This window comes from Ornithorhynchus anatinus, chromosome X2, assembly GCF_004115215.2.
Source record: "Ornithorhynchus anatinus isolate Pmale09 chromosome X2, mOrnAna1.pri.v4, whole genome shotgun sequence".
In the NCBI taxonomy this organism is placed as follows: Eukaryota; Metazoa; Chordata; class Mammalia; order Monotremata; family Ornithorhynchidae; genus Ornithorhynchus; species Ornithorhynchus anatinus.
Window position 1 is genome coordinate 20330583 of NC_041750.1, and position 27376 is coordinate 20357958.

General features: G+C 43.8%; 1 protein-coding gene across 1 annotated transcript; it reads right to left on the reverse strand.

Annotated features, from left to right (window-relative positions):
- On the reverse strand, positions 1-27047 carry BLOC1S5 (biogenesis of lysosomal organelles complex 1 subunit 5). The gene is made up of 5 exons (XM_029052758.1): positions 26782-27047; positions 22961-23043; positions 19420-19549; positions 10925-10983; positions 1-1518 (listed from the first exon to the last, which is right to left on the reverse strand). The coding sequence occupies exons 1-5, from the start codon at positions 26927-26929 to the stop codon at positions 1339-1341; spliced, it is 600 nt and encodes a 199-aa protein (XP_028908591.1). The 5' UTR covers positions 26930-27047; the 3' UTR covers positions 1-1338.
- Positions 27048-27376: the final 329 nt, after the last annotated feature.

Here is a 27376-nt window from a genome sequence, read left to right on the forward strand (position 1 = left end):
TCCGTCTCCTCTACTAACTTTAATCACATTTTCAACATGCTGCCAGGAACAGAGCCTTGACACTCAGCCATAAATTTACACAGGGAGCCATTGTCAGCTTTTTGCCGGTACAACACTGAGATAATATGAGGGTCATATTTTCTTTCTTTCTCTCTTTTTCACTGTGGAGCAGTTAAAATAATATTTGAAAGATTTTCCTGTACCTTGGAAATTTGCGTCAAATTCCCTCCCGTTATTACTGCACCTCGTTTTCGGTGAAGGCAGGATAAAGAGAGAAACACAGTTTATGTTCTCTTGGGCTGTAAAATGAAGATTTCAAAAGATCCACAGTGATGACAGCAACCACACAAGCCTCAGACTGAAACACCTGCTTATGAGAACATTTGCTAAGGCTAGAGAGACCTCACTGCTATGATGGTCGGCTTGCCACGTGGACAAACATTTTGGGTTCATTCAGCGTTCATTAGAATCTTTACGTGATACTGAAGGGACTCCTTGGCCGATTTTGATGATTACTCATTTGCAACTGCCACGAGAGGGGACGTATTATTTATTCTACAAATTTCAGGCACAGCAGAAAGGACAAGTAATGAGGTAAATATTATTGGGTAAGATGAGGGCTCTTGGACGGGCTGGAGGCCAAAGCCCATAATTTTCCCGTAAACTCTTCATTTTAGCTATACTGTTAAAGCTTGGAATTTTAACCATAAGAAGGCACCAGGCTTTGTGAGAGTCCTTCTGTCCAAGTCTTCCGGTCCATGTTACACCGAAAAGGCTACATAGAGTTGCATAATAATCGATGCACAGAGCACCGGGAGTTAGATTAAGACATCCTGACTCTCGGAATTCTTTTAAACCTCATCTCTGCTCCGCAGCTACCTGTACCTTTAACCTGTCACAGGACAGTAGAGTACTCTCCCTCCAAAAGGATAACTGACATCTTTGTATCTGTTCTCTGAGTTCTCTCATCAGTCATTCATTACTAACTCTGCAGGAGCAATACATCAGACTATGCCTTGAAGTCTGAAAATTCTACACCATGAACTAGTGAATGGCTGTGGCTAGAACACAACTTCTGGGTGAAAGTGAGAGCCAGACCACCCTCATTTCCCTTTCTCCTGACTAAAATGACTGGAGGCACTTAAATGGGTCAGGCTATTACAGTCTTCTTACCCAACACTAAACAGTCTGGGCTCTAATAGATCTTGTCTTTTTGAAATTTGCTCTCTGATAAAACACTGCCACTGTTGGTATTGCTAAGCCTGAAGCAAAGGATAGGTAGTTGGCAGGATTTGGGGTGCAATAAGAAGAAGCACAGCCTTTTTTTGCTTTGAGTTCTTAAAAGGAAGTAAATTTAGTCAGTTCTTTCTCCATCTCAGCGTACTGTTCCTTAAGACGCTCCATCGCCTTCTTGTGCTCTTCCTCCACTTCTCCTTGTTTGCTGTGCTGTTCCTTGACGAATGCCTCCCACTGGGTTTTGCGCTGTTTTTCAATGACCATTATTTGGTCGTTATGGAGCTGAGGGAAGAAAACGTGGCCGTTAAAAAAGACCTCATCTTCCAAAGGTGGGGCATTTCCCACATCTTAGTGTCTCCATAAATACAAATACGTAAACAGTGTTTCTTTCAGAAAACTACAAAGATAAAGTTAGGATGCAGTGAATAAGGGTATGAATTCTGAAGAACATTAAAGTAGCAGGAAAAGACAGGACTAATAGGGCCTCCTAAAATCTACACTCAGTTCTGCCAGAAACTATGCTGTCATTACCCATTTTGGATGGAACATGATGACAATGAGGGGACGTTCTTCCAATACTGCTTATCTGTCTAGTTGCAGTGCGATATTGTATTGTAATCTCTGATGCGTTTAGTTCACTGTTCTGCCTCTGGTAAACCCTCAATAAATACAATTGACTGAGGTGGTGTTAGACTCAATGTTAAAATGTCAATCAATCAGTATCTGTTATTTAGTCAATTATTGATTTATATTAACGTCTGTCTCCCCCTCTAGACTGTACGCTTGTTGTGGGGAGAGAATGTGTCTGTTTATTGTTATATTGTACTCTCCCAAATGCTTGGCAGGGTGCTTTGCACACAATAAGTGCAATTCAATAAATGAATGAGTAAAAAAAATGCGGAGGTGGCTGGGCAACCACCGGAAGTTCTTGAGGAGTGGGAAAACATGGATTAGACATTTTTGCCAAAAAATGACCAGGTCAGCAGAGTGAAGCATGGTCTGGAATGGGGAGAGACAGGAGGCAGGGAGGTCAGCGAGGAGACTGAGAGGGTAATCACAACGGGATAGGGTAAATGCTTGGATTAACATGGTAGCAATCTGGATGGAGAGGAAAGGGCAGATTTTATAGATGTTGTGAAGGTCGAACTGAGAGGATTTAGTGAGAGACTGAATATTTGGGGTGAATGAGAGGTGAATCTTGGATAACTCCAGGGTTACACGCTTATGAGTCAAAAAGGATGGTGGTGCTGTCCCCAGGGATGGGAAAATCAGGGGGAGGACAGGGATTGGCTGGGAAGATAAGGAGTTCTGTTTTGGACATGTTTAATTTGAGGTGACAGCAGGATATCCAGGCAGAAATGTCTTTAAGGCTGGAGGAAATGAGAGACTGCAGAGAGGGTGAGCGATCAGGGCTCAGATCAGAGATATCCTGTATTTTCTCATTTTGGTTTGCAGAGTGAATGAGCAAGAAGGTGCCGGAGGCCAAGAACATTATCTCCAGACCATGTTACTAAAAATGAATAAGGCTGCATGATCAACTTTTCCTTTTGGAGTTAATTTTTAAGAATACAACAATAATAATGGGAATAATAATAATGATGGTATTTGTTAAGCACTTACTTTGTGCCAGGCACTGTACTAAGCACTGGAGTGGATACAAGCAAATAGAGTTGGATGCAGTCCCTGCCTGGATACAAGCAAATAGAGTTGGACACAGTCCCTGTCCCGTGTAGGGCTCACAGTCTCAACCCCCATTTTACAGATTAGGTAACTGAGGTCCAGAGACGTGAAGTGACTTGCCCAAAGTCACAGAGCAGAACAGTGGCAGAACCAGGGTTAGAACCCATGACCTTCTGGGTCCCAGGCCCATGCTCTAGCCAAAATTCAAAATTCTCTGTATCTGTAATTCCTACTCCTCTCTGCCTCGTATTTAACTGCGGTCACTCTTTGTAATACCTGTGGTTTTCTTTTAACATGTTGAATGCATCTGTCCAGTGATTTTTTTTTTTACAGATAATACAACAGAATAAATACATCATCTGTGAAGTTGTTTTTAGCAAACTGATTGAAAGTTTGGAGGGAGATGATTTAAGTACATGGAAGAAATGTGGAAAAATGGATCGGACACTCCTTTCTGACTCACCAGCTTATATGCCAAACTTAAGTCAAGGTAGTCTAGGATTTTAAAGCTTTCAAAAATATTTTTCAAAAAACCCCTAAAAATCCAAAAATAGATAAGAAAATGCTACAGAATCCACTCTTTTTTTTTTTACAACCATGAAAGGTGAGTCCCAGGAGGAAAAAAAATAACAAAAAACAGGAATAGGTCTGATGAACGCTTTCATTTGCAAAGGGGCATGCTTATAGTAAACTGGAGAGAGGAAAGGCTAGAGGTAGGGAGATCAGTGAGGATACCAATGCAGTGGTCAAATCAAGATATAATGAGTACCTGAACCAGAGTGCGGCCTGCTTGGACAGGAAAGGGCAGATTTGGGAAACGTTGCAGAGGAAAAACCAAGAGGCTTTAGCAAGAGACCGGAAGTGAGAGACGAAAGACAGCCTGCAAACGAGGATAATGCCAAGGGTGGGAAACAGGGAGGGTGGTGGGAAGAAAGTCAGGTGGAAGAAAGGATTTAGGAGGGAAGTTAAGGAAGTCAGTTTTGGACAGGTTGAGCTTCAGATGCCGAAAGGACATACAAGTGGAGATGTCATGACGGCGAAAGGAAATGTGAGATTGAAAATGGGGAAGGCTAGCAAGGAAGGACTGGGAATCACCCATAGACATGGTAGCTGAAGCCATGCAAAAGGATGAGATGGGTGAACAGTTGTACTAATACCAATTGTTAAGTGTTTCCTGTATGCAGAGCACTGTTCTAAGTGCTGGGAAAGAATACGGAGTGGAAATTAAAAATAAAAAAAGGATAGGGGTCTGGCAATGGATTCCTAAGGAGAGATGAAATAAAACATTAAGACAAGATAAAGACCAAAACAAGCATCAGTAAGGATACTAGGGCTTCAAGAGCAGAAATACCTGTAGTTAGTGGGGTGGGGATGGGAGGGAAGAGTGGAAGAGAAGCCGATGAGAGACTGAGAAAGAACAGTCAGAGAGGTAGGAAGAAAACCAGGATGGAATTGGATTGAAGCTAAGATTGGATAGCATCACTGGGAGAAGGAAATGATCCACAGTGTCAAAGGTGGCTGTGAGGAAAAGGAGGATTAGGGAATTGAGTTTAGGGGCCAAGGCAGTGGTAGAGCATGGATCTGTGTGCAATTAGGGAGTCCAAGTGGGGCATGATGGCTTAGACCTAGTTTAAGGGGGTCACAGGTCACTGGGTACAGACAGAAGAGTTTTGCAGGGAGGGAGGAAGTGGGTAAATGGCAGTTGCAAGGCTTGTGGTTAGAGAGTGGGATTTCTGAGCTGGTGCACTTCACTACGGTCCAACTGTAGCAGTGCTGAGGTCCAGCACGTGGTCCAGTTAGGGTGTGTGTGACGCAAGAGATCTGTGGAAAGGAAGCAGGAAGCTGGGGGTCATTAGGATCCTGCACAGGGATACTGAAGTCCTCGAGGACCAGTGCTGGATTAGAGACCGGACTACAGTGTGTGTTCTGTACAATAGAAATAGATTTTAGGGAAATGGCAAGAATTTTTTTTATGGTATTTTTTTAAGCACTTACTACGTGTCAAACAATGTTCTAAGTGCTGGGGTAGATACAAGTGCTGTCCCACATGAGGCTCACAGTTTAAGTAGAAGGGAGAACCTCCCCATTTTATGGTTGAAGAAACTGAGACACAGAGAAGTGAAGCGACTTGCCCAAGGTCACCCAGCAAGCAACTGGGAGAGTTAGGATTAGAACCCAGGTCCTCTGACTCCCAAGCCTGTGCTCTTTCCATCAGGCCATGATGTTTTGTTTTTCCTTTTACAGATACTTTATGCACCAAAAATCAGATGACTACTAAGGCCTTCTGAATGGCTAGACTCCACACTGTGGCACCTTCAAGGAGTTTTCTCTATCTAGCTCTGGGATTTTTAGGCACTTCAAAATAAAACCTGACTGCCTTTCGATTAATTTGTCTTTCCAACTTTTCTGGCAGTAGAGATAATGACACCGACAAATAAGTCATAAAGAAAACAAATGTCTTGGGGAATCTCCCAAAAATGAGATTACATGAATGCTTTTGGCAAACAACTGTTGCACTGTTTTCCTTTTTCTTGACCGTGTTTTACTGAAAAGAAAGTCTGTGCAGAACTTATCTAAGAGCAACACATCTACATCAAAAAGGAATTAATGCAATTTTGATTTGCTTCAGTAGTAAGAGAGATGCTGAGCAAAATTTTCCATTAAATAAGAATGAAAAGAAGTCTACAGTGAGAAAACACACGCTAGAATAAGATGAAAAAAAAACCCACAACCACTTTTCTTTTCTTCCAAGCCCCTATCCTTGAAAATTCTAATATAGGTTTAAGAATTAAAAAATACCACTAGTGAAAAATTCAAACCCGAAACAGCCTCTCTCATTGGTCTGGTGACCCTTTGGAATCCCAGGGCTAGCCTGGATTTGGGCTGGACTCCCAGAGCAACTGATAATAATGATGATAATATTTATCAATTAATTAATGGTATTTATTGAGCACTTACTGCATGCACAACACTGTGCTAAGTGCTTGAGAGAACAATATAAGTTGGGAGACACATTCCCGGCCCACAAGGAGCATGTGTCAAGCACTGTACTAAACGCTAAACAAAACCTGATCTGATATAATCCCTGTTTTGCATGGGGCACAGTCCAGGAGAGAGGGAGAACAGATATTTTATCCCTATTTTACAGATGAGGAAACTGAGGCCGAGAGAAGTAAAGTGATTTGCTCAAGATTACATAGCAGGTAAATAGTACAGCCAAGCCCAGAGAGCTCTCTCCAAACAGCCCAGACTCCAGAATTGCAAGAATGAGGTGGGGGTTCTCGGGTATCGCTCCAGCTGGCTGGTGCCCAAGCCCCCCATTTGGTAACTCTCTGTAGGGGTCAGAATGCTCTACAGCCCTCTCACATGTGGTAGTTTCCTGGGGGATGGGTTGCCCACAAATTCCACATTTTAGGAACACCATTTTACCTGCTACGCATCTCTTAACTGATAGGGACTTTAATAAATTCCAGGGTTCTTTTGCCATACAGAAACCCCAATCGGAACAGTTTATGCAAATTAAGCATGGGCATAACAGTCAGTGGTAAGGACATGATAATCAGGTAATTACCCTGTGTGTAAGGTAAATTTCATATGACATGAATGAGATGTTTTAGGTTTTAGTTTGTGACTTCTGTTAAAAACCCTGGGAGTCAGAGGACTAAAATTCCTGCACAATAATTGGTGAGGATACAAAAAAACTGCAGAAACACAATGAACATGTGTGCACAACCTCCATCTCCCATGAGAATGGTAATGTTTATAAAATCCTATGAGCATCTAAGAGAGGGAATATTCTCAAATGGGTCATTATTTGTGCTGCCAGCATATAAAAAGGCAACTTAGTGTTGGAGGTGGCTGGCAACTCATATGAGAGTAACCAGGGAATGTGCATTTATTGTTTGCCTGAAAATGCTACTCAATATCAATTGTGGGAAACAAGGTTAGGTTTGAATGGCGTTTATCTCAATTCATTTCCCACAGAATTCCACACATTGTCTTGATATAAATGGATTTATGATTAATGCTCACATTTTTCTTTACACCATCATCATTCATATATTTATCCTTTGAAAAAATACAACACACATATAAATGAAAACTCAATAAACAGCCATAAGACTGCTTTAACACAACAAGCAAAGGCCAGAGTGCCAAGTTGATAGATGGAAATAGGACATTTGGGAATCCTAGTTTGGAAACTTCCTATTAACAACAGCAGCTGACATAGAACTACTATAAGAACAGTAAAATGGGGATTAAAAGTGTGAGCCCCACGTGGGACAACCTGATTACCCTGTATCTAACCTCAGCACTTAGAACAGTGCTCGGCACATAGTAAGCGCTTAACAGAGACCATATTAAGGGGGAGGGTGTAATCGAAGGGTCGATAGCAAGGAAGATGAGAGCGAGGTACAGTGAGGTAGTTGGTGTTAGAGGAGTGAAGTTTCCAGGCTGGGCTGTGTTGGGGAAGTAAGGAAGATAGACAAGTTGGGGGGTGGGGAGGGGTGGAGAGAGAGAGCTGATTTTCTGCCTGAAAATTGCTGTTGAAAATTTTTAGCTTATTGGAGGTTGGAGGTTTTTGAGGAGAGGGATGATGTGGATAAAACTATTTTTCAGAAAAACATTATGGGCCACAGAGCGAAGTGTGGACTGGAGAGGTGAGAAGCTAGATGATGGGAGGTCGGCGAAGAGGCTGATGCAATAGTTGAGATGGGATACGGAAAAGTGCTCAGACCAGGGTGGTAGTTTGGATGCAGAGGAAGAGGTGAATTTTGGATATATTTTGGAGAGAAATCAACAGGATTTGGTGGCTGACTGAAAATTACATTGAAGGAAAAAGAAATATTATTACAAATCTATAAAATTGGAAGTGAATATGCTGCAATACTTTGAGTTGCTCTGCAGAAAGAAAAAAAACCTTGGTCACCTGCTGACCAAATTATAAGGTAAAGGGTAAATTTATGCCGGATATCACCTCAGGATAGTTCTAAAACAACTATTCTCCTCTTCAACACCCCCAATTTTGCTTTTTTTTAAATCTCTAGATGCTATCGTACTTAAAATCTCTCCCTCTCCACATTAACTTGTAGAATAGGTAAGTACAGTGCCTTCAGGACTTACAACAGTACATTTTATATGAAAAACATTTCTAGAAGTCAGTGGCAAAATACTCTAGTCCTGAAACAGAATGACATAAATAAGCCATATACATATGTGCGTGTGTGCACTTCAAGATACATAAAGTATCAAAACACTATAAATTCTCTCCTTGGAGAAAATATCTCTTCTAAGAAATGACCAAGGATGTAATTCCTGCTACACCATGTCCTATCATTAATATTCTGAAGAGTGATGTATTTGTGATTTACCTTCCCTAAGCCCTCATTTCCTCTTTTTCCACTCCCTTTTATGTTGCCCTGACTTGCTCCCTTTATTGACCATCCCCACCGGACTGATGTATACACCTGTAATTTATTTACATTAATGTCTGTTTCTCCCTCTACACTGTAAGCTCACTGTGGGCAGGGAATGGGTCTGATCTGTAACCTTGCAATAAGGACAGTTTAATTTCTTTGCCCTGGTTTTTCTAATATACCTAAGACCACGTGGGCCAGCTGTATTTGGGGCAAAGGGCAACTCCAATGAGAGGGATAGAAGGTAGCCCCACCAGCAACTCTGGCTGCAGTTTGGACAAAAATGCCTCTCCCTAGCTCCGTGTACTCTTTCCTGGTCCTGAGCGCCAGCTCCAGGCTGGAGTGCTGCCTACAGAGTCCCATCTGGCCCCTAATAATAATGATGATGATATTTGTTAAGCGCTTACTATGTGTCAAGCACTGTCCTAAGCACTGGGGTAGATACAAGGTAATCAGGTTTGTCACAGTCTCCGTCCCATATGAGGCTCACAATCTTAATCCCCATTTTAAAGATGAGGTAACTGAGGCGCAGAGCAGTGAAGTGACTTGCCCAAGGTCTCACTGCAGACTAGTGACGGGGCTGGGATTAGAATCCAGGTCCTTCCGACTCCCAGGCCAGTGGGGGAATGCTGGGTCAGAGGGCCTGGGACTGAGGTGGAAGCTGCAGTGGGGCAGCCCCAGGGAGGGAGCCAGGCTTGAGCTCTAACCGCTTCCCCCAGGACCCCCATTTTACACTCCTTTCATTCAATAGTATTTACTGAGCACTTGCTTACTGTGTGCAGAGCACTAGACTAAGCACTCCTGTGCCTGTTCTGCAGCCTATCCATTTCACAGGTAAAACCATCTTACATGCTATATACCCTACTGTTGGTACAACAGAGGACTGTGGAAAGAGGAAACAAAATCAGAATGTGCTTTACCTCAGGGTGCCCCGACATGGGCATAACACCGCCACCTAATTAAAAGCCTGAGCCCAATATCTAAAACCATTTCCTAATTTTAAAAACATACTGAGCTCATGCCTATTATCGCTTACCAAGGGCAGGGGATTGTTTATGTTTTTAATACTTGAACACTGATTTCTGTGATTTCTCAGAACTACCGGGAAGTCTAGCATTCAGGAAATGTTTACTAGCTCTCCGTGTAACTAACTTGGGATGTGTCATCACCTTCCAATGTTTCAGTCAATTCAGCTGGAAAACTGGTCAAAATGGTCTCACTGTGAATGGGAGTCCATACCGGAGAATAGCCTGGCCTTTCATGTAAAGCAATGTGGTCTAGTGGAAACAGCATGGGCCTGGGAGTCAGAGGACCTGGGTTCTAATCCCAGCTCTATCACTTCTCTGCTGTGACCTCATCTGTAAAATGGGCATTAAATCCTCCTCCCCTACTGTAAGCTCATTGTGGGCAGGGAATGTGTGTGTTTATTGTTGTATTGTACTCTCCCAAGCGCCTAGTACAGTGCTCTGCACACAGTAAGCACTCAAATACAACAAAATGAATGAACGAACTTAGACTGTGAACTCCAAGTGGGACAGTGACTGTGTTCAACCTGATTATCTTGTAACTGCTCCAGCAAAAGTGCTGAACAAGTACCATTTAAAAATATGACCCAATCATCTGACTTCTGGAGAAAAAGCAACCTACTTACATTTGATAAAAATGGGGAGGCAGCAGAAAGAGGGGGCATCCCTAGAGATTACAGAAAAGATGAAGATTTGGAGACATTTCTGCTTAAAAGTGAAAGTGTGGCCAAGAAATCACTTTTACCTATTTGTATTATGCACTTTGAGACTGGCTCCAAATTTTTCTTTTGAACTTTTGAAGTTTATGAAGGGATATATTAAGTTCTCCAAACAAATCTCCTTCAGGAGGCCTTCCCTGATTAACCTCCAATCCCCCTACCTTATAGTCTCCAATTGTCACTTCAATCCACATTTACTGGGGGCCTTCTCAGCACCAAACACCATACTATGGACTTGCTCTCAAACTAAGGATAGTAAAGAACAAAAATATCAAATGTTCTCTCTGAAAGCCACAATGTGAAAATATATTCATGTCTTGCTGCCACTTTCTAAATCTGAGTCTAGTCAAGATGTAATTCAAACAAGCAAAGTGTTATCCAGAAAGTGATTCCAGGATTCACATATTCCAATAATAAGGTCTTTCATTAAATGACCCATCCACAGGCTTGAAATAATTCATGTTTCCGGGTACCCAGGAAAGATTTACATTTCCATTTTGGTGGTTGTTTTTGTTCCATGGTATAAGAACTATTTTCTCTTCTCTGCAATACCACTTTCACAGCAAAGAGGGAAACTGTTAACATTAAAAAAAAAAGTTGCATGGGGTAAAAAAAAAAAAAGCCGGTAGCTTGCTTATGCTTATTAATGTGCTCCTCCAACTCCCTCTTCTGGAGGATTAATTTGTCAGTGAAAAAAATCTTCAGTAAGTCCACAGGGGAGGGTGAGAAACAGAGAAGTCTTTTTTATGAAGATATCTTCTGTTGAGAGGTAGTTTAGTGGAATGAGACATGTAAGAACTGTATAACCTATTATTAGTAGTACTATTATTCAATCATCTACTTTTACCTTTCTTTGTTCTAACTCCCTCTGTTGAAGTCTGTGGATTGAATGGTTGGCCGCTTGCACTGAAATAAAGAGATGAAGTTTGATCAATCAGTTGCCTTGATTTAAAGGACAGGCTTGTCTGAAAATATCTTTTAACGACTCTCGGCTGCCATGAGGCAAAGTCATTATTTTTTTGTCAGTTGGGTTCAGTTTTGAAAGGAAAGTCTGTCATACTTGCAGGAAGCTTGCTACAATGCTAAATTGTGCAGGCACACAGGAGAAAGTTGCTCTCTTATCCTCTCCAGAAGTCAAACAGGAAGGGCAACCAAGTTCTCTTGGGATCATTATCCCTGAACAATGTTGACCAACAAATTTCCCAGAATCTTGAATAAAGATTTTACATTCCTGTACACCTAGAGGTACTTAAAAACCTGTTCAACGAGAATGGTAAAATCCGATTTTATCCGGCATTACCTATTTTAAAAAAGGGCTATCACAAAATTCTCTAAAAATAGTCCAAGTGAGTATTGCTTTACCTTGAACCAATGTTCCTGAAAAAGACTTCATTTGGAACTAACTTATTAATAAATGCAGAGTTGCAGGTAACCAGTTTTAGAATACCTATTTCTATATTTTCTCTCAAATACAGAGTAAACTTCTCATTTTTGTTCTTGTTCAAATTGCACAGTCCGATCACTCACAATTTCTAGAATAACTGTATATCTGGAACTACTGAAAAAACTAAGCACTTGACCCCACATTTCTCCTATATGGGTGTGTTGCTGCCTAAACATCAACAGTGGACAACTGCAGCCTGGGGGAACGCAGTGGAGTGAGAGAATGAGGCTCCCAACCAAGGAGATCCAAGTGGTATGGAATCTTCCCCCTCTCCAAATCAATTTTGCTGCTGGCTCTGGGTGGCCACCTAGAACAGGTCAGTTGGCTTACCTTGGGTTCTGGAGCCAGAAGGGCAGGAAGGGACAGCAGAAATGCCTGCCAGGCCAGGGCAGTATTTAATTAATTAAATCAGCCCATTGAGAAGCAGCCTGGCATTTGGACCTGGGAATCAGAAGGTCATGGGTTCTAATTCTGGCTCCACCACTTGTCTGAGGAATGACCTTGAGCAAGTCACTCCACTTCTCTGTGCCTCAGTTACTTCATCTATAAAATGGGGATCGAGCACGGGAGCCCCACGTGGGACAGGGACTGTGTCTATCCCAATTTGCTTGTATCCATCCCAGCGCTTAGGATAGTGCCTGGCACATAGTAACTTCTTAACAAATACCATAATTATTATCGTTATTAATACTATTTATTAAATGCAGTGCTCTGCACTTAGCACTCCAGTGAGTACAACAGGGTTAGTAAACATGATTCTACCCTCGAGGAGCTTAAAATCAAGCAGGGAGACAAGCACTAAAATAAATTACAAGTAAGAGGAAGCAAGAGACTTCAAAAATGAGAGGACCGTGCTGGGGGGAGGAAGGGGGAGGAGGATTGAGTTTCCAGAGACTTAGGTGATGAGGATGTGGCAGTAAGTGGGGGAAAGGGGATGGTGAGATGATAGCCCTGGAAGGAGATGTGATATCAGAAGGGTTTTGTAGATGAGGAGAGCAGTGGCCTACCGGATGCGAAGGTGGGGGGGGGGATTCCATTAGTACAGGCAAGTGCTTAGTACAGTGCTTTGCACACAGTAAGTGCTCATTTACCATCGCTCAATTACCATCGAATGCATGCACAGAACTCAGGAAGGGTCAAGTTGGACGGGCACAATACTGAAAGCTTGGCTGGGTTTGGACAGCTCGCTCTTCTTACAGCTGCCTGTCCACAGAGGAAAAAAGCTAAAAGTGCTAAAGGAATGTTGAAATGGCCTTTGTCCGGTTTTCTCTCTCCTTGAATTGTGCTTTCACAGGGATAGGAAATCAAAACAAAGACAACTGTACGAATCTCTTCTTGGATTTTTAAGGCAGTTCTGCTGAGGCTGCAGAAACCCTGGATCATGACAAGAGCCACCTAATGGTTTCACAAAGGGCCCGTGTCTCTTCTCGTTTGCGGGCCCTGCTTAAGTAGCCAATCTTTCCAAATCCGGAGGCCTAGAATGACAAACTCAGGGCCATGCCGTACCCTGACCCACAGTGTAAACCAATGAGGCTGCAGCATGGTTGGGGAAAGTTAGGAGAGGAGATCAAACTAAAAATTGGTAATTGTGGTATTTGTTAAGCCCTTATTATGCCCCAAGCTCTGTACTGAGCACTGGGGTGGATACAAGCAAATCGGGTTTGACACAGTCCCTGTCTCACGGGGGCTCACAGTGTCAATCCCCATTTTGCAGATGAAGTATCTGAGGCCCAGAAAAGTTAAGTGACTTGCCTAAGGTCACACAGCAGACACGTGGAGGAGCCGAGATTAAAATCCATGACCTTCTGACTCCCAGGCCCGTGCTATATCCACTATGCCATGCTGCTTCTCCTGCCGATGATTCGGCTATCTGAGGACGATCCATCTCCGGGAACCAACTTTAAACTGACAACTTCCTGTGTCAAGTCATCTGGATTTGAATTTTTCGTGAACAAATCAGGAATAAAACAGAATGAAATAAGAATGCTTTCAGAAATCATTTTCCTCTTTGTAAAAAAGTAGCTTCAGCTCCATCTTTATCCACTCTTTCTTATTAGATCAACAGAAATCTCTATTCATTCTGCCAATATTACACTCAATTAGTTTTAAGGGTGCGGTTGGGAACTGAGGACAGGGACATTTCCTTTGGGAGAGCCAAATGGGGCCCCACATCCTACGGTACCCCCATTCTCCCCGGCCTCAAAACAGGAACAGGTAGTCAGGCCTGGCCTCAAGTGAAGCAGCGTGGCTCAGTAGAAAGAACACGGGCTTTGGAGTCAGGGCTCATGAGTTCGAATCCCAGTTCTGCCACTTGTCGGCTGTGTGACTGTGGGCAAGTCACTTAACTTCTCTGTGCCTCAGTTCCCTCATCTGTAAAATGGGGGTTAAGACTGTGAGCCCCACGTGGGACAACCTGATTCCCCTATGTCTACCCCAGCGCTTAGAACAGTGCTTGGCACATAGTAAGCGCTTAACAAATATCAACATTATTATTATGATTAAGTGGCCAAAGGACTCTCTTCCAAGCCCTGACCACCATTCCGGTGGTCTCCCTTGTGTGTATGTGTGTGTGTGTGCACACGTGTGCATGTCTGCACTTCCATCTCCCTGAGAACCCTTAAGTGTGTCCACCCACCCATCTCTCTGATTTGTGTGCCTCCAGGGTGTGCATGACCACTTCCTCAGCCTTGTGGGGATGAATGCCTCTCATTTTTTCCCCAGCCTTGCCCCTCTGGGAGACCACCTCCCTTCACCCCTGGAAGCCCCCGACACACACCACCCCAAGGCTGTCCCCACACTTACAGCCTAGTGAAGAGCCTGGGCCTGGGAGTCAGAGGACCTGGGTTCTAATCCTGGCTCTGCCACTCAGCTGCTGTGTGACCGTGGGCAAATCACTTCACTGGGCCTCAGTTACCTCATCTGGAAAATGGGGATTAAGACTATGAGCCCCATGTGGGACAGGGACTATGTCCAAACTGATTATCTTGTATCTACCCCAGAGCTTAAAACAGTGCTTGAAATATAGTAAGTGCTTAACAAATACCATCACTGTCATTAATCGGGAAGCCACCTCCAATTAATTCACAACACTCCAATTATATTGTCCCCAAACCCATCTTAAGCACTTAAATATTTTATTCCTGTACCTCTCCGCAAGAATGTATATAAGCATTCTCGATTATTTATCCAGCTAGTTTATTCTGATCTATTTCACAGAATTCTGTTATATCCTTATTTCCCTCTTCCCCTCACTATCTGTAAACCATTTGTGCCTAAGATCCTTGAGGGCAGGCAAGGAAGAACCTAGGAGTGTGCACCACACTTAATAGATGTTCGATAAATACAACTGATTGACGGACTGAGTCTACTGACAGTCCTGCCTGGGAGTGCTGGGACCTCTATCCACACCTCCTCCATCTCCCTGTCAGGTCTCTTTACCTGGTATTGGAAGAGAAAGGTCACATTAATTAATTTCTACCTCATATGTGAGGGAGAGTTACCTTTCAGAGATATCTCTGTCTGACCAGAGATTTGTGGCCAATCAGAAAGAAATGGGTTTGGGGGCGGAACTCATGAAATGCTCTCATCAATCAGGCGCTCTGTCATCAAGTGCTGGGGCAGGCTTGGGAGACTGGATTAGTGGAATCTCGCTCCAAATATATTAATCTGTCAACGGCTATCTCCCGATTCAAAGGCAATGCTCGGTAATGATGCTCTTTACCTCCTTGACAGCGAGGAGTCTACATTTAAATAGGAATTTTATCCCATAAGGATAAAAGGCCAGATATACAAATAGTTCACTCTCCGCCCTACGACAACTGCAGACAAATGTAAACCTATTTTTCTCAAGACCATGACAAGAGTATGACAAGCATTTCGATCTGAGCAACTACAAAGCATCAATCAAAGGAATTATCTTTAAGATAAAGGCTTGGCAGTGTTTGATGGATTTACTCGGGAGGGAGGAAATGGAAGGTGATACCTTTTTCTGGTTGAATGCTGCAGGTGAACCCCAATATCAAATATTACCTCGTCAAAGCATTCTGGGTAACTGGTCCTAGTACAGACTTGGTTGAGTCCCAAGAGCTTTGAGTTTCAAATCCCACTGTTAAGCACAAGCTAGGTCTGATCCCTGGGTCCCGTATCTGACCCACCACCTACGTCCCCTTCAAAATCTGGATGGGTAGTGGCGGGCTCATATACCCCTGCTCCCCTACCCCCTTGTTTTGGAAGCTCCAGGATGGGATGGCACAAGGGTGAGTGGGGAATCTGAATCTACCCTAAGCTCATCCAAGATTTTCCTTGGCATGGCTGGACCCAACAGTGAGCTCATACCCCACGGAATGACCCAAGATGCAAGGTAATCACGTTGTCCCAAGGGGAGATCATAGTCTTAATCCCCTTTTCACAGATAACTGAGGCAAAGAGAAGTTCAGTGGTTTGCCCAAGGTCTCACAGCAGACAAGTGGCAGAGCTTGGGATCCCAAGACTATGCTCCTGCCCCTAGGCTGCGGTGAAGCACGAATGTCTAAGTGGCTTCCTTTGGAAGCCCGGGAGTAATTGGAAGCCCGGGAGTAGAAGCCGTGATTTCCACATGTATCCCAGCAGGAGATACTGCTGAAATGTTGGTACTGCAATATCTGTACCCTCCCTTTTGTAAATTAGACCTGATAGAGGGACTGCAGACACTATGTAAAACCAATCCGGATCCTTTTACAAAATTTTGTTGTTCATCTGCTGAATCCAAACAAACAAAAAAGTCATCCTCTGGGAACAACATTAACTTAAAAAATTCTAAGCTTCTTAATCACTGAATTCCCCTAGTCAACTAGCAGTTCTTGGGCTTATTTTGATCAATTGTATTGAGAGTTTTTGAAGTTTTAGCTTTATGGAAAGCTTACAATCTCTATGAGAATTGCTGGCCCGGACTACAATAGGGATTTAAAAAAATATATATTTGCTTGGCGCCTGTCAAAGAACTCCCTGATTTGGGCAGGAAAACAACTCTGAAAGTGCCTTCCTGGTCTCCTAGGCTAACAAGAGAGCCCAATCTTCCCGGCAGATTCTGGAATCTTAATTGTTAATTTCCTTTCTTCTTGTTTTATTAAGTCTCCAGTTAAGGAAATACATTCAAAGCCTGAGCTATGAATTACCAACGCTGTTTAGATATTTTATTACAGGAGTATGGTTTGTAAAGGCCAGCTTTTATATCAGAATTGTCCTTATAACTAAATGGTTCAGACTGGTCTAATATATTAATTATTAAAACTACAGGTAATAGGAATAATCACTATTTGCAAAAATGGGGCCAGAGAATGTTGAACAATTTTATGTTCAACTCTAAGATCTCAACAGGAATAAGCACTTTCATTTCCTCTTGTTGTAGTTAATAATTTGCATGTTCATTTTGTGGTTAACAACATAATAAGTCTCCCTTGGGGAATAAACTATTTGCACATAAAACCTGGAATGCCAAAGGATTGCTGTGGATGATATATGAGGTAAATGAAACACAAAAACTCAAAGTTAATTAAAATGTTAAAGAGGATACATGGTCTTGGTTATGTATGGCAACGCTGCTGTTTTATGGTTTTTTTTTTGGTTTTTGTTTTTTTTTCCTGTTTCTGAGGGTTTCTAAGACTTAAAATGGAATTTGGGGCCATACGTTGAATTATATAGCAATTTGAAGATTATCCTTTATGTACAATCTTCAGAAACTTTGCAAAACTTGATCAATTCAATTCCACTCAAGCAACCCTCATTTCAAGCAATGGTATTTATTGAGCACTTTCTGTGTGCAGTGCTAAGCACTTGGGAGCATACTTGCTTCTACTTTCACTCAGCTGTCTTCCCCACCCCAGGGATACACTAGGCTGGAAGCGCCCCACTGTGCATAAAACCCAAGGAAGGGTTCTAACTGCCTGCATATAACAGTTCCGCTCCTGACACCGTGACCCATCGAAGCAGCATGGTCTAGTGGATAGAGTCCGGGTCTGGGAGTCAGAAGGACCTGGGTTCTAATCCTAGCTCTGCCACATCTGCTGTGTGCTCTTGGGCAAGTCACTTCACTTCTCTGGGCCTCATTTATCTCATCTGTGAAAATGGGGATTAAGATGGTGAGCTTCCCATGGGACAGGGAAGGTGTCCAACGTGATTGACCCGTTTCTACTTCAGTGCTTAGAACAGTACTTGGCACATAGTAAGCACTTAACAAGTACCATAATTATTAATTATTGATTATTAAGACAATTCCTCTTGGGCTTCCCATTCAATCTTTCCCTATTTCTGGAGCCGTCCCCAGCCGCCCCTCTCCCCAGCTCCCCTTTCCACTCCGACCTGACACTGTCCCCATCTCTGCAGCTTTGGCTGGGGTGAGGGAGCGGGGTTGCAACTTGGCGAGAGGGAAGCCGTGAGGTGTGGTGGTTGGTAAGGCTAGATTCTAATCCTGGCTCCGCCACTTGTCTGCTGCATGACCCCCGGCAAGTCGCTTCACTTCTCTGGGCCTAGGTTCCCTCCTCTATAAAATGGGGATTAAGACTGTGAGCCCTATGTGGGACAGGGACTAGGTCCAACCTGATCAGCTTGTATCTACCCCAGCACTTAGAACAGTGTTTGCCACATAGTAAGCGCTTAACAAGTACCATTTCAATTAATTCAGGGTGAAGGAAAGAACCAGAATACCATGCTCTGGAACAGCTCGGTCAAGGCGAGAAGAAGGGATGTAGTGGGGTGAGGGCTGCAGAAATTCTGCAGAGAAGAGAGGTGGCCAGGAAGGGAGCAAGGAGGTATCAAGGTCCAGAAGCACAGCGGGAGCACCGGGACTTGCGAGGAGCTCAAAGGCACACATGGACTCAGAAGGTGTCAGTCTGCTACACGGTGCTAGATGAAGAAAATACTCTGTTCTATAATATAAAGTGGACCAGATTCTTCATTACATTGGACAGCAAACCAAGCTTCTCTTTCTGCAGCCTCCTGTAAACACTCATAATTATATTTCAACTCAGATAATAATAAAAACAATAACAGTACTAACAGTTGTGGTATGTGTTTAGTGCTTATTATGTGCCAACCACTATACTAAGCGCTGGGGTGAATACAGTGTTGTGACATTGTGCTATGAGTTACTTTAGCAGAGATCAAATGACAGTTTAGGGATGTTTAATGTCATACTATACAGCCCGTAGCGGAAAGATGAGCAAACCTTCTTCCCCAAGGCAGGTACCATGGGGAAGTTGGTCCGAGTAGATGTTTTCCAGCTTGGCCCAGGGCAGATAACGCAGTCCAGGGAATCACAGAGTTAAAGCTCTGTGACCTGAGCCCCATAGAGTGCTGGGAGCAACTTTTCGTGACCCTTCCCTCCCCCTCCAAATTCACCCTGTAATTAACAGTCCTGTAATGCTGCTCAGAAGCCCTGATTTTCCTCTTTCAAAGTGGCGAGTCCATCGCAGATCATATAGATACCAAAGAGAAGCACACAGAAACAAGCAATAGGATTAAAATGCAATTCTTCATTTTCCACATCTTTTAAGTGGGGGTGGCTCACCTGCTGACTCTTTTTTTGAACGATGCATTACCAGGCCATTTAGCACAGCGGGGAAGCTACAAGAGTGGGCCTCTGGGCCAGAAAGGACAAAAGGGAGGAATTGCTCTATTCCATGCAGGCCCCAGTGAATCCTCACGCTGAGCTGCTGGGAGGAGGTCCCAGCTACACAGGGTTGGGAGGAGTTCAGCAAGGGACTCTGGGCAAATTACGTGGCTCCATTTAATTACGAGATGTCCAACTGTACTCCTGAACACTTCGATGAATGGGGAAATAGCTTGAATTTTTTTGGCCCAAAAATATTATAAAGGTATATTTTAGTGAAGTAGTGGCAAAATAATATAAATTACTAGCTTACATCGCAGGAGCACCTGGTTCAAGGAGTCGTGCAGTGTCTCCTTACACTTGGGAAGAGTAAGTTCATTTGTTTCGCAGATCATATTCTTCAACTTCTCAAGAACTCTCACTTCCCGAAGACCACGTTTTTCCTATTCAGAAGAGGGGAGAGATGAGTTACTGTGACACAGCTCGCCCAGATATATCCAAGTTTCTGGGTTTTCCCCTCGTTTGGAATGCTTCTACTGCTCTATTTGAAATCATTCATTGGTAAATAAGGTCCTAATCTGATGAAATCTGATTAATGAGATCAATGATCCTTTGTGGCAATGAGAATGCCTTTCGTAGTATTCATTCAATCGTTTTGAATTTAGTGCCTAATAATAATAATGTTGGTATTTGTTAAGCGCTTACTATGTGCCGAGCACTGTTCTAAGTGCTGGGGTAGACACAGGGGAATCAGGTTGTCCCACGTGGGGCCCACAGTCTTAATCCCCATTTTACAGATGAGGTAACTGAGGCACCGAGAAGTTAAGTGACTTGCCCAAAGTCACACAGCTGACAAGTGGTAGAGCCGGGGTTCGAACCCATGACCTCTGACTCCAAAGCCCGTGCTCTTTCCAGTGAGCCACGCTGCTTCTCTGAGCCACGCTGCCTACTGTGTGCAAAGCACTGCAGTCCCTGAAGGTGGTGGTGAGAAGGGGTAACGAGGAGAAAGGGGAAGGGCTAATACTTGGTTTCAGCTAAGAAAACAGAAGAGAGCCTTGATAAGTTTCCTCCTCTCCCTATCCTTACCCCACCATTAACTATCTGAAAACCACATATTGCCATGATCATCCTCTGGTATTTCTTCGGTTCTTTTATTTTGTCTCCTCTGGGTCTTGTAATGGAGATGAGGTCTGAACAAGCTGTTCATTTAAAAATAGCAGTTTCAGTACTTTTCAGGGCCCTATAATGAACGTAATAAGTGATGGTACCCTTTAAAAGAAGAAGAAAATATCCACAGAAACTATCAGAAACCTGATCCTACCATAAATTCACATTATTTCTGTTCTGAAACGTATAATTCTGAGAAGAAAGCTCTCAAAACTTGGTTTCCCAAGAATCACACCCAGAAAATGGCAATAAACCAGCTAAAACTGATTCCACATTGAATATGCAAGTTTGGAAAAAGTCAAATTTATTCCAAAAAGTTACCACCAAACTGCTTATTAACATCATTTGGAAATGGGGGATGGAGAAGCATAGTAAGTCAGAGTTATTGGAAAAATTATTACATTTAGAAGTGTAAAAAAAGGCTAAACACACAACTCAAACCTGGATTTGTAAATTCCTGCATTTAATTAAGGGACACAATTTTTCTCAAGTTTGTTATTGCTTCTACATTCAGTATTGTTCAGCGGGGAGAGGTAGAGCAGACAGGAGAATACAGAGTGTATAGAGTGTACAGCTCTAGAGCGTTTGGGATAAATTTTAGGGTCCAAGCCCAAACCTAAAAGCCACTGGAAAATCCAGGATCTTGTCTACAGTCAAATCAGTCCAGAAGACTCTGAATTTTTATTAACCTGAAGCATACCTAAGCGGTTTATGGCAGGTACCCAATTCTCGAGGGCAAGTTACTACTACCTAGAGTTGCCCAGACCACACCCCCGAATTCCTTCCCCCCACAACTAAGAGTAAGCATTGATTAGGGCTGTGAGGGAGTTAAGTGGAAGTGTGCTGTAATGCATTCTGGTAAGAGTTCCATGTCTCAAAATGAACTGCAATACGCACCCACTGCAGGTTCTGCCCAAGTAGGTCTAATAACAATAATAATAACTGTGGTATTTGTTAAGTGCTTACTATGTGCCAGGCACTGTACTAAGCTCTGGGGTGGGGGGGAGGAGGGAGGTACAAGCAAAGCGGGTTAGACACAATCCCTGTCCCACATGGAGCTCAGAGTCTCAATCCCCACTGTACAGATGAGGTAACTGAGGCACAGGGAAGTAAAGGGACTTGTCCGAGGTCACACAGCAGACGGGGTGGAGCCGAGATTAGAAGTCATGATCCATTGCCTCCCAGGTCAACGCTCTATCCACCAGGCAAGGGGGAGGAGGAAGAAGCAGAGAGGCCAGGAAGCAACAGGGAGAATGGTTCGCAGCCAACTTTTACTTTGGTGAATTTTCCGTCATTAGGGTTTAAGCTCTTTGTGGGCAGGGATGGGTCTTGTGCTTTTGCTGTACTTTCCAAGTATTTACTACCATGGGCTGCAGTCGATAAATATCACTACTACTCTACTAAATAGCGAGGAAGTTCTCTCCCTGTTCATAATCACCACTAAAACTAAAAGGAGTAAACTTCACGTAAAGCCAGGAGAAAGAAGGCCTGAAATAAGTTCAGTCACTTTTAACATCAGGCGATGCTGCCGCCACGTGGCATTTGCTGCTTCCTATCGGTGAAGTAATACTCACTCTCCTTTGCCCTTTATCTTGTGTTCTTCTTACTCTTCGACTTTGAATTATTTCTAATTGGCTTCAACTGATTTATACACTTATCCAAAGAGCATAGCGACAGCGTAGCACATTATCATCAGCGATAATGATAACTGCAGTAATTGTTAAATGTTTACTAGGTGCAAACCCCATGCTTAGCTTCAGGGAAGGCATGGTGCGAATCAGATCAGATAGAGTCCCTGTCACACAAGCGGCTCGCAGCAGTGGCTGGCCTAGTGGGAAGAGCTTGGGACATAGAGCCAGAAGACCTGTGTGATCTTGGGCAAGTCAATTCACTTCTCTAAGCCTTTTCAGTCCCAATCTTGTGGGCCGCTATCCCACTGAGATGTGGGCAGGCTAGCCTGGTGAGGGGAGTGGGGTGAGGGGCCAGGGGAGGATATAGGCAGGCAAGTGAGAACAGGGCCCCAAGCGACTTCTTGGGCTTCAGAAACCAATTACAGAGCTCCAGGGCTAATCAGGAAGTTCACACCAGGAAACAATCCCATGGCCAAAATATCTTGACCATGAGCTCAACCTAACGTTTTCCAGCCTTTCTGAGCTATACTGGGAATAAAAATACCAGTTACCAAGCCCCCTTTCATTTGGTTGAAACAAAGCTGCTAATATTTGCACCATTAAGAAACATGTGGGAGCCGTTAAACATTTTTTCAAACTGCTGCGCTGTTCGTTTTGTGTAGACATATTCCTCTGTGCAGAGCACTGTGGGGAGTTCAAAAAGAAGCAAAAGTCAAGGGTCTCTGGTCTCCAGGAGCTTATAATGCAACGGGGAAGACAAGACAAACAGGACTCTATCAACAGTCCTTTCACAAAAGTGGTCAGTTATTAAAATATGAGAATAAGTCAGTCAGTCATCTAGGTGAATATTTAACAACCTTATTTTCCATTAATATTACATAATATTTAGCTTTCAGTCAAGAGATTAGCTGGTTTTACTTCTGCACTCTTAAAGGATTTACTTTCACTATGTTATGGACTGAGAAACTAAGAAATGAAATTAGATAAAATCCAAACTTCCCCTTCAGCAAGCTATCCACTTCACCGGTTTTCAAAAAATGGTTTGAAAATACTCACTTCAAATTCTTTCACAAAGTAACGTGCTTCACCTTGTATGATTGGCCTATGATCTAAAAGCCTGGAATGAATCTCTCCAAGATCTACAAAGATAAAAAAAAATCATGATTATGTCTTATTCCAGGGTCACAATCCATACTGTTAAAATACATTACCCTGTTAGGATTTTTTTTTTCTAAATATGCAGAGCTAGGAAAGCCAGGACAACTCAAAGGCAGCATGTAGTGCAAAGAACATGGGGTCTGGAAGTCAGAGGACTTAGGTTGCAGTTACCAACTCATACCCTGGCTTGCTGTGGGATCTTGGCAAGTCACTGAGCCTCTCTATACTTCAATGAACTCATCTGCAAAATGGAGATAATAGATGCTTTTTCCTACTTCACAAGGATGTTGTGAAGACAGAAAAAAAGAGGTAAAGAGAGGTAAAGTTTGTGAAAGGGTTCTGAAAAATAAAAGTGGCTTAGATAACTTAAGGTATTCCATCAATTGTCCTCAGTGGCAGTTAGAAGACTTGCATGGTATTTGGAAGAAACATTCCTGAATTCTAAATGATCACTTGCAGCCCATCTGTTTGGTGATTTCTAGTTCATGGTTAATTTTATCCATCATTTCATTAGTAAACATCTTTTTTTAATAATCGATAGTGTTTTACAGCTAGGTACCTTAAAAGTAACGGCTATCCGGGTAGCCAGGACCTTGTCAAATTCCAAACTGAGACTACATTATAAAAGAAACTACTTGAACTTACTTTAGTAAATAATGTACATTATCAGAGAAAATAAACCAGTGTCAATAGTCTCTTACAATAATAAAGCTAAGAACAGAAGTCCTTGCAGGCCCAAGTGAAAGAGGTACAAGGCCTTGCTTGTGCTAAACATATAATGCTGGCTTCTGTTCTTCCCCACATCTGTCTACAGAGATGGCTGTGTGCCTTCAACCTCACACTTGGAATACCTGCATTTCCTGGCACAGTGGCTTGACTTAATCCTCTGTTCTTCCAAGGTAGCTAAATTGGGTACCTTGCAATTCTCATTTGTATCTGGTTTGGCTACTTCTCATCTCTCTCACATAACATTACGGCCACTTTCATGGTTGATGGGTTGTTAGGTTCCGTGTGGTTGAGCGTACGACACCCATCACAAAGCCTGGACTGGAACGTCCACGATAGCTCAAGTAACCCTACTCAGGAATATGACAGCATCGAACTTCATGCCTGTAGATTCCTGGAAGGCCTGATCCAATCTGAGGCTATCCCAGATTCTTCCAAGGAGTCTGGCCCAGTTTGGTCTCCAAGACTCAGGTGTTGTGATTTGGCTGGCCAAAGGCTAACAGACAAGGCTCCTACCCTCCATGTCTTCAGAAGATTCCCAGCACTTAACTGTGGGCAATAATATTCCTTCAAGCCACTCCCCTCCTGAACCTCCTGCCGTCTCCCAACTTCTTCCCAGCCCTCCCAAATTCATAGTCTTTGTGTCACGATCACGGGTCTTGTCAGCTATGTAGTTCCCGCAGACAGGAAGCTAAAAGGAACAGAGTAGTAACTTGATGCATTGTTGACAAGTCTTTGAGCCTTTCTCCTGGAAATCTTTTCCACATTTCTTCTGAAAAAACCTATTAAACTTCCCACCCTTTCTAAAATAATTTCACTACTGCAACTGATTCTTTTAAACTCAATGATGTTTTGCATTTCTTCTCCTTTGAAAGAAAAATGGAGAAAAAGAGCATTTCATAAAGTTCATCCAAATTTATTTTTAGGATTTTAAAGAACTGATTCACCAACAAGATTTAGATTATAAAGAGATATTTTCATGTGAGGAAAATCAAGGGTTGATTTAGGTAGGACTTAAAAGTAGATTTACACTTTACAGTGCCCCGGTGAGGCTTTCCAGGACAACTCATCTGTGCCCTTTTAAATTCCATTAGCTTTTTTTATTTGGGGGGAGGGAAGGGAATTGGGGGAAAGAGGAAGAGAGGACTAGAGTTAGAAGGTGGGTTTGTTACCTGACAGACTGCAGAAAAAAGCTCTAACATTTCACTTTATCCATTACATTGACATTTCTTGCTGTCCTTCACATTCAGAATTTCAGGCTTTTGAAAAACCCCAAATGTTCAGCTTTAATACATGTTTAGCATCTCAAAATATAGTCAATGAATTCAAATTTGGCTACATCTTTTTCCAGTCAGCAATTGCCATGGGACTGACAGTCAGGAAATCTGGGTTCTAATCCCAGTTCTGCCACTTGCCTGCTAGGCAAATCACTTGACTTCTCTATGACTCAGTTTCCTTATCTGCAAAATCAAAGTGCTCAAAATTATTGAGCATTTACTGAACTGAATGTCTGTTCTCCCTCCAATTATATTGACACTGTGCAGAACCCGGTACTAAGTGCTTGGGAGAGTATAATATAACACATTCCCATCCCAAACTGTGAGTCCAACATGGGACACAGAATGATTTGATTGCATTCTAGAATGTAAGATTGTTAAGGGCAGGGAATGTGTTTGCTATTGTACTGTACTCTCTCAAGTGCTTAGCACAGTGCTCTGCACATAGTAAGCACACAATAAGCACCACTGGTTGATTCTATCTAACCCAGTGCTTGGTACACAGTGAATTCTCACACCAACACATTATCATCACTGTCACCTTAACTCCCCAGGAGAGGTATACAGAATGTGTGTTGTATGCATATGGGAGGGGTTTGGTTACTAGGAACAAAAAGTGCATAAGCCAGGAGTCTTGGGTTTGGAAGAAAACTTTAGAGAAGTGGGTTAAGCATCAAAATGGCATTCCTGGTGAAGATATGGAAATGCAAGAGATGGAACTTGTAAACCTCAAAAAGGTGGAGACAGGTGGCTGAGAGTCCTAGCTAGGATCTACGTGGAGGAATGAAGTTAATAGTAATAATAATGTTGGTATTTGTTAAGCGTTTACTATGTGCCGAGCACTCTTCTAAGCGCTGGGGTAGATACAAAGTAATTAGGTTGTCCCACATGAGGCTCACAGTCTTAATCCCCATTTTCCAGATGAGGCAACTGAGGCACCGAGAAGAAGTGACGTGCCCAAAGTCACACACCTGACAAGTGGTGGGGCCGAGATTAGAACCCATGACCGCTGACTCCTAAACCCGTGTTCTTTCCACTGAGCCACTCTGCTTCACAAATTGGGAGGGGAAGATGGAGCACAGCAGTAGAGATTCGTCAAGTAGAAAGAGAACACGCAGGAACTCTGGGGTATTCACAGTTATTTGGGTAAATATCTTCCCCGCCCCACCCACCGCTTTGAGGTTGGAAGCAAGTTTGCCATTAAGCGAGGAGGGCAAGGCCAACGAGCGATGCAGGCTTATTACTGTTGCCCTGAACGATCTACCCAGTCCTTGGCACAGTTAGCATTTAAATACCACTGTAATGTCAAGCCAGCAATGTCACCTGAGCACACATTGTGCCACACGCCGAAACAAGTCCCGGGACAGGCACAGAATAACGAGGGCGGCCTAAAACGGCGTCTCGCACGGGGGTGGGTCACAGTCTGAGGGCGGGCCGCGGGGGATAGGACGGGTACTTTCGTTCCCCCTTTTACAGAGGAGGGAACGGAGGCGCCGAGAAGCAAGGTGACTTGCCCAAGGGCCTAGAGCAGAAAAGTTTAGGGCCGTAGAGGAGGGGAGAAGGAGGGGAGGCTGCGGAGGAGGAGGAGGAGGAGGAGGGCGGGCAAAGGAAAAGGGACGAAGAGTTTGGGCTGGGACGGCGAAGGCGCGGGGGCGGCCACCCTAGTCCGGGCCGGGACAGCAAGCCGCAGCCTGGGGAGACCTGGCCACTCCCTACCCTTGATAACGAGGTGGATGGGCGAACCCCCGGCCCCCGGCGAGTCCCGCCTCCGGCCGCCCACCGGGGCCGGGAGGCCGGGCAGCGACGGACCGGCCTCGCCCTCCACCACCGCCTCCATGCCGCCACCGCCGCCACCGCCGCTCATCCCGCCACACTGCGCCTGCGCGGGGCCCCGGAGCAGAAGGAAGAGGAGACGGCCTTGCAGAGGCGGTACGTCATCACTCCGCGCCGGCGACTCCTTCAGCCGGAGGAGGCCTGAAAAAGAGGCGGCAACGCAATCACTCCGCGACTGAGGGGCGGAGGGGACCGGCCCGCCCGTTTCCCCCTGCGGCCCTGCCGACGACATAATAATGGTGGCACTTTTGTTAAGCGCTAACTTTGTGCAACGCACTGTTCTGAGCGCTGGGGTAGACACGGGGTGATCAGGTTGTCCCACGGGGGGCTCCCAATCTTCATCCCCGTTTTTCCAGATGAGGTCACTGAGGCCCAGGGAAGTGAAGTGAAGTGACTTGCCCCCAATCACACAGCTGGCCAGCGAAGGAATCAGAATTCGAACCCATGACTCCCAAACCCGGGCCTCCTGACACCGAGC

Excerpts from the sequence above, each read along its gene's own strand:
- BLOC1S5 (XM_029052758.1), bottom strand. The coding sequence starts at position 26,929 with ATGAGCGGCGGTGGCGGCGGTGGCGGCATGGAGGCGGTGGTGGAGGGC. Across the intron at positions 19,550-22,960 it reads ACTTTGTGAAAGAATTTGAA|GAAAAACGTGGTCTTCGGGA; the intron begins GTGAGTATTTTC and ends TCTTCTGAATAG. Across the intron at positions 10,984-19,419 it reads GAACCAGGTGCTCCTGCGAT|TGCAAGCGGCCAACCATTCA; the intron begins GTAAGCTAGTAA and ends TCTTTATTTCAG.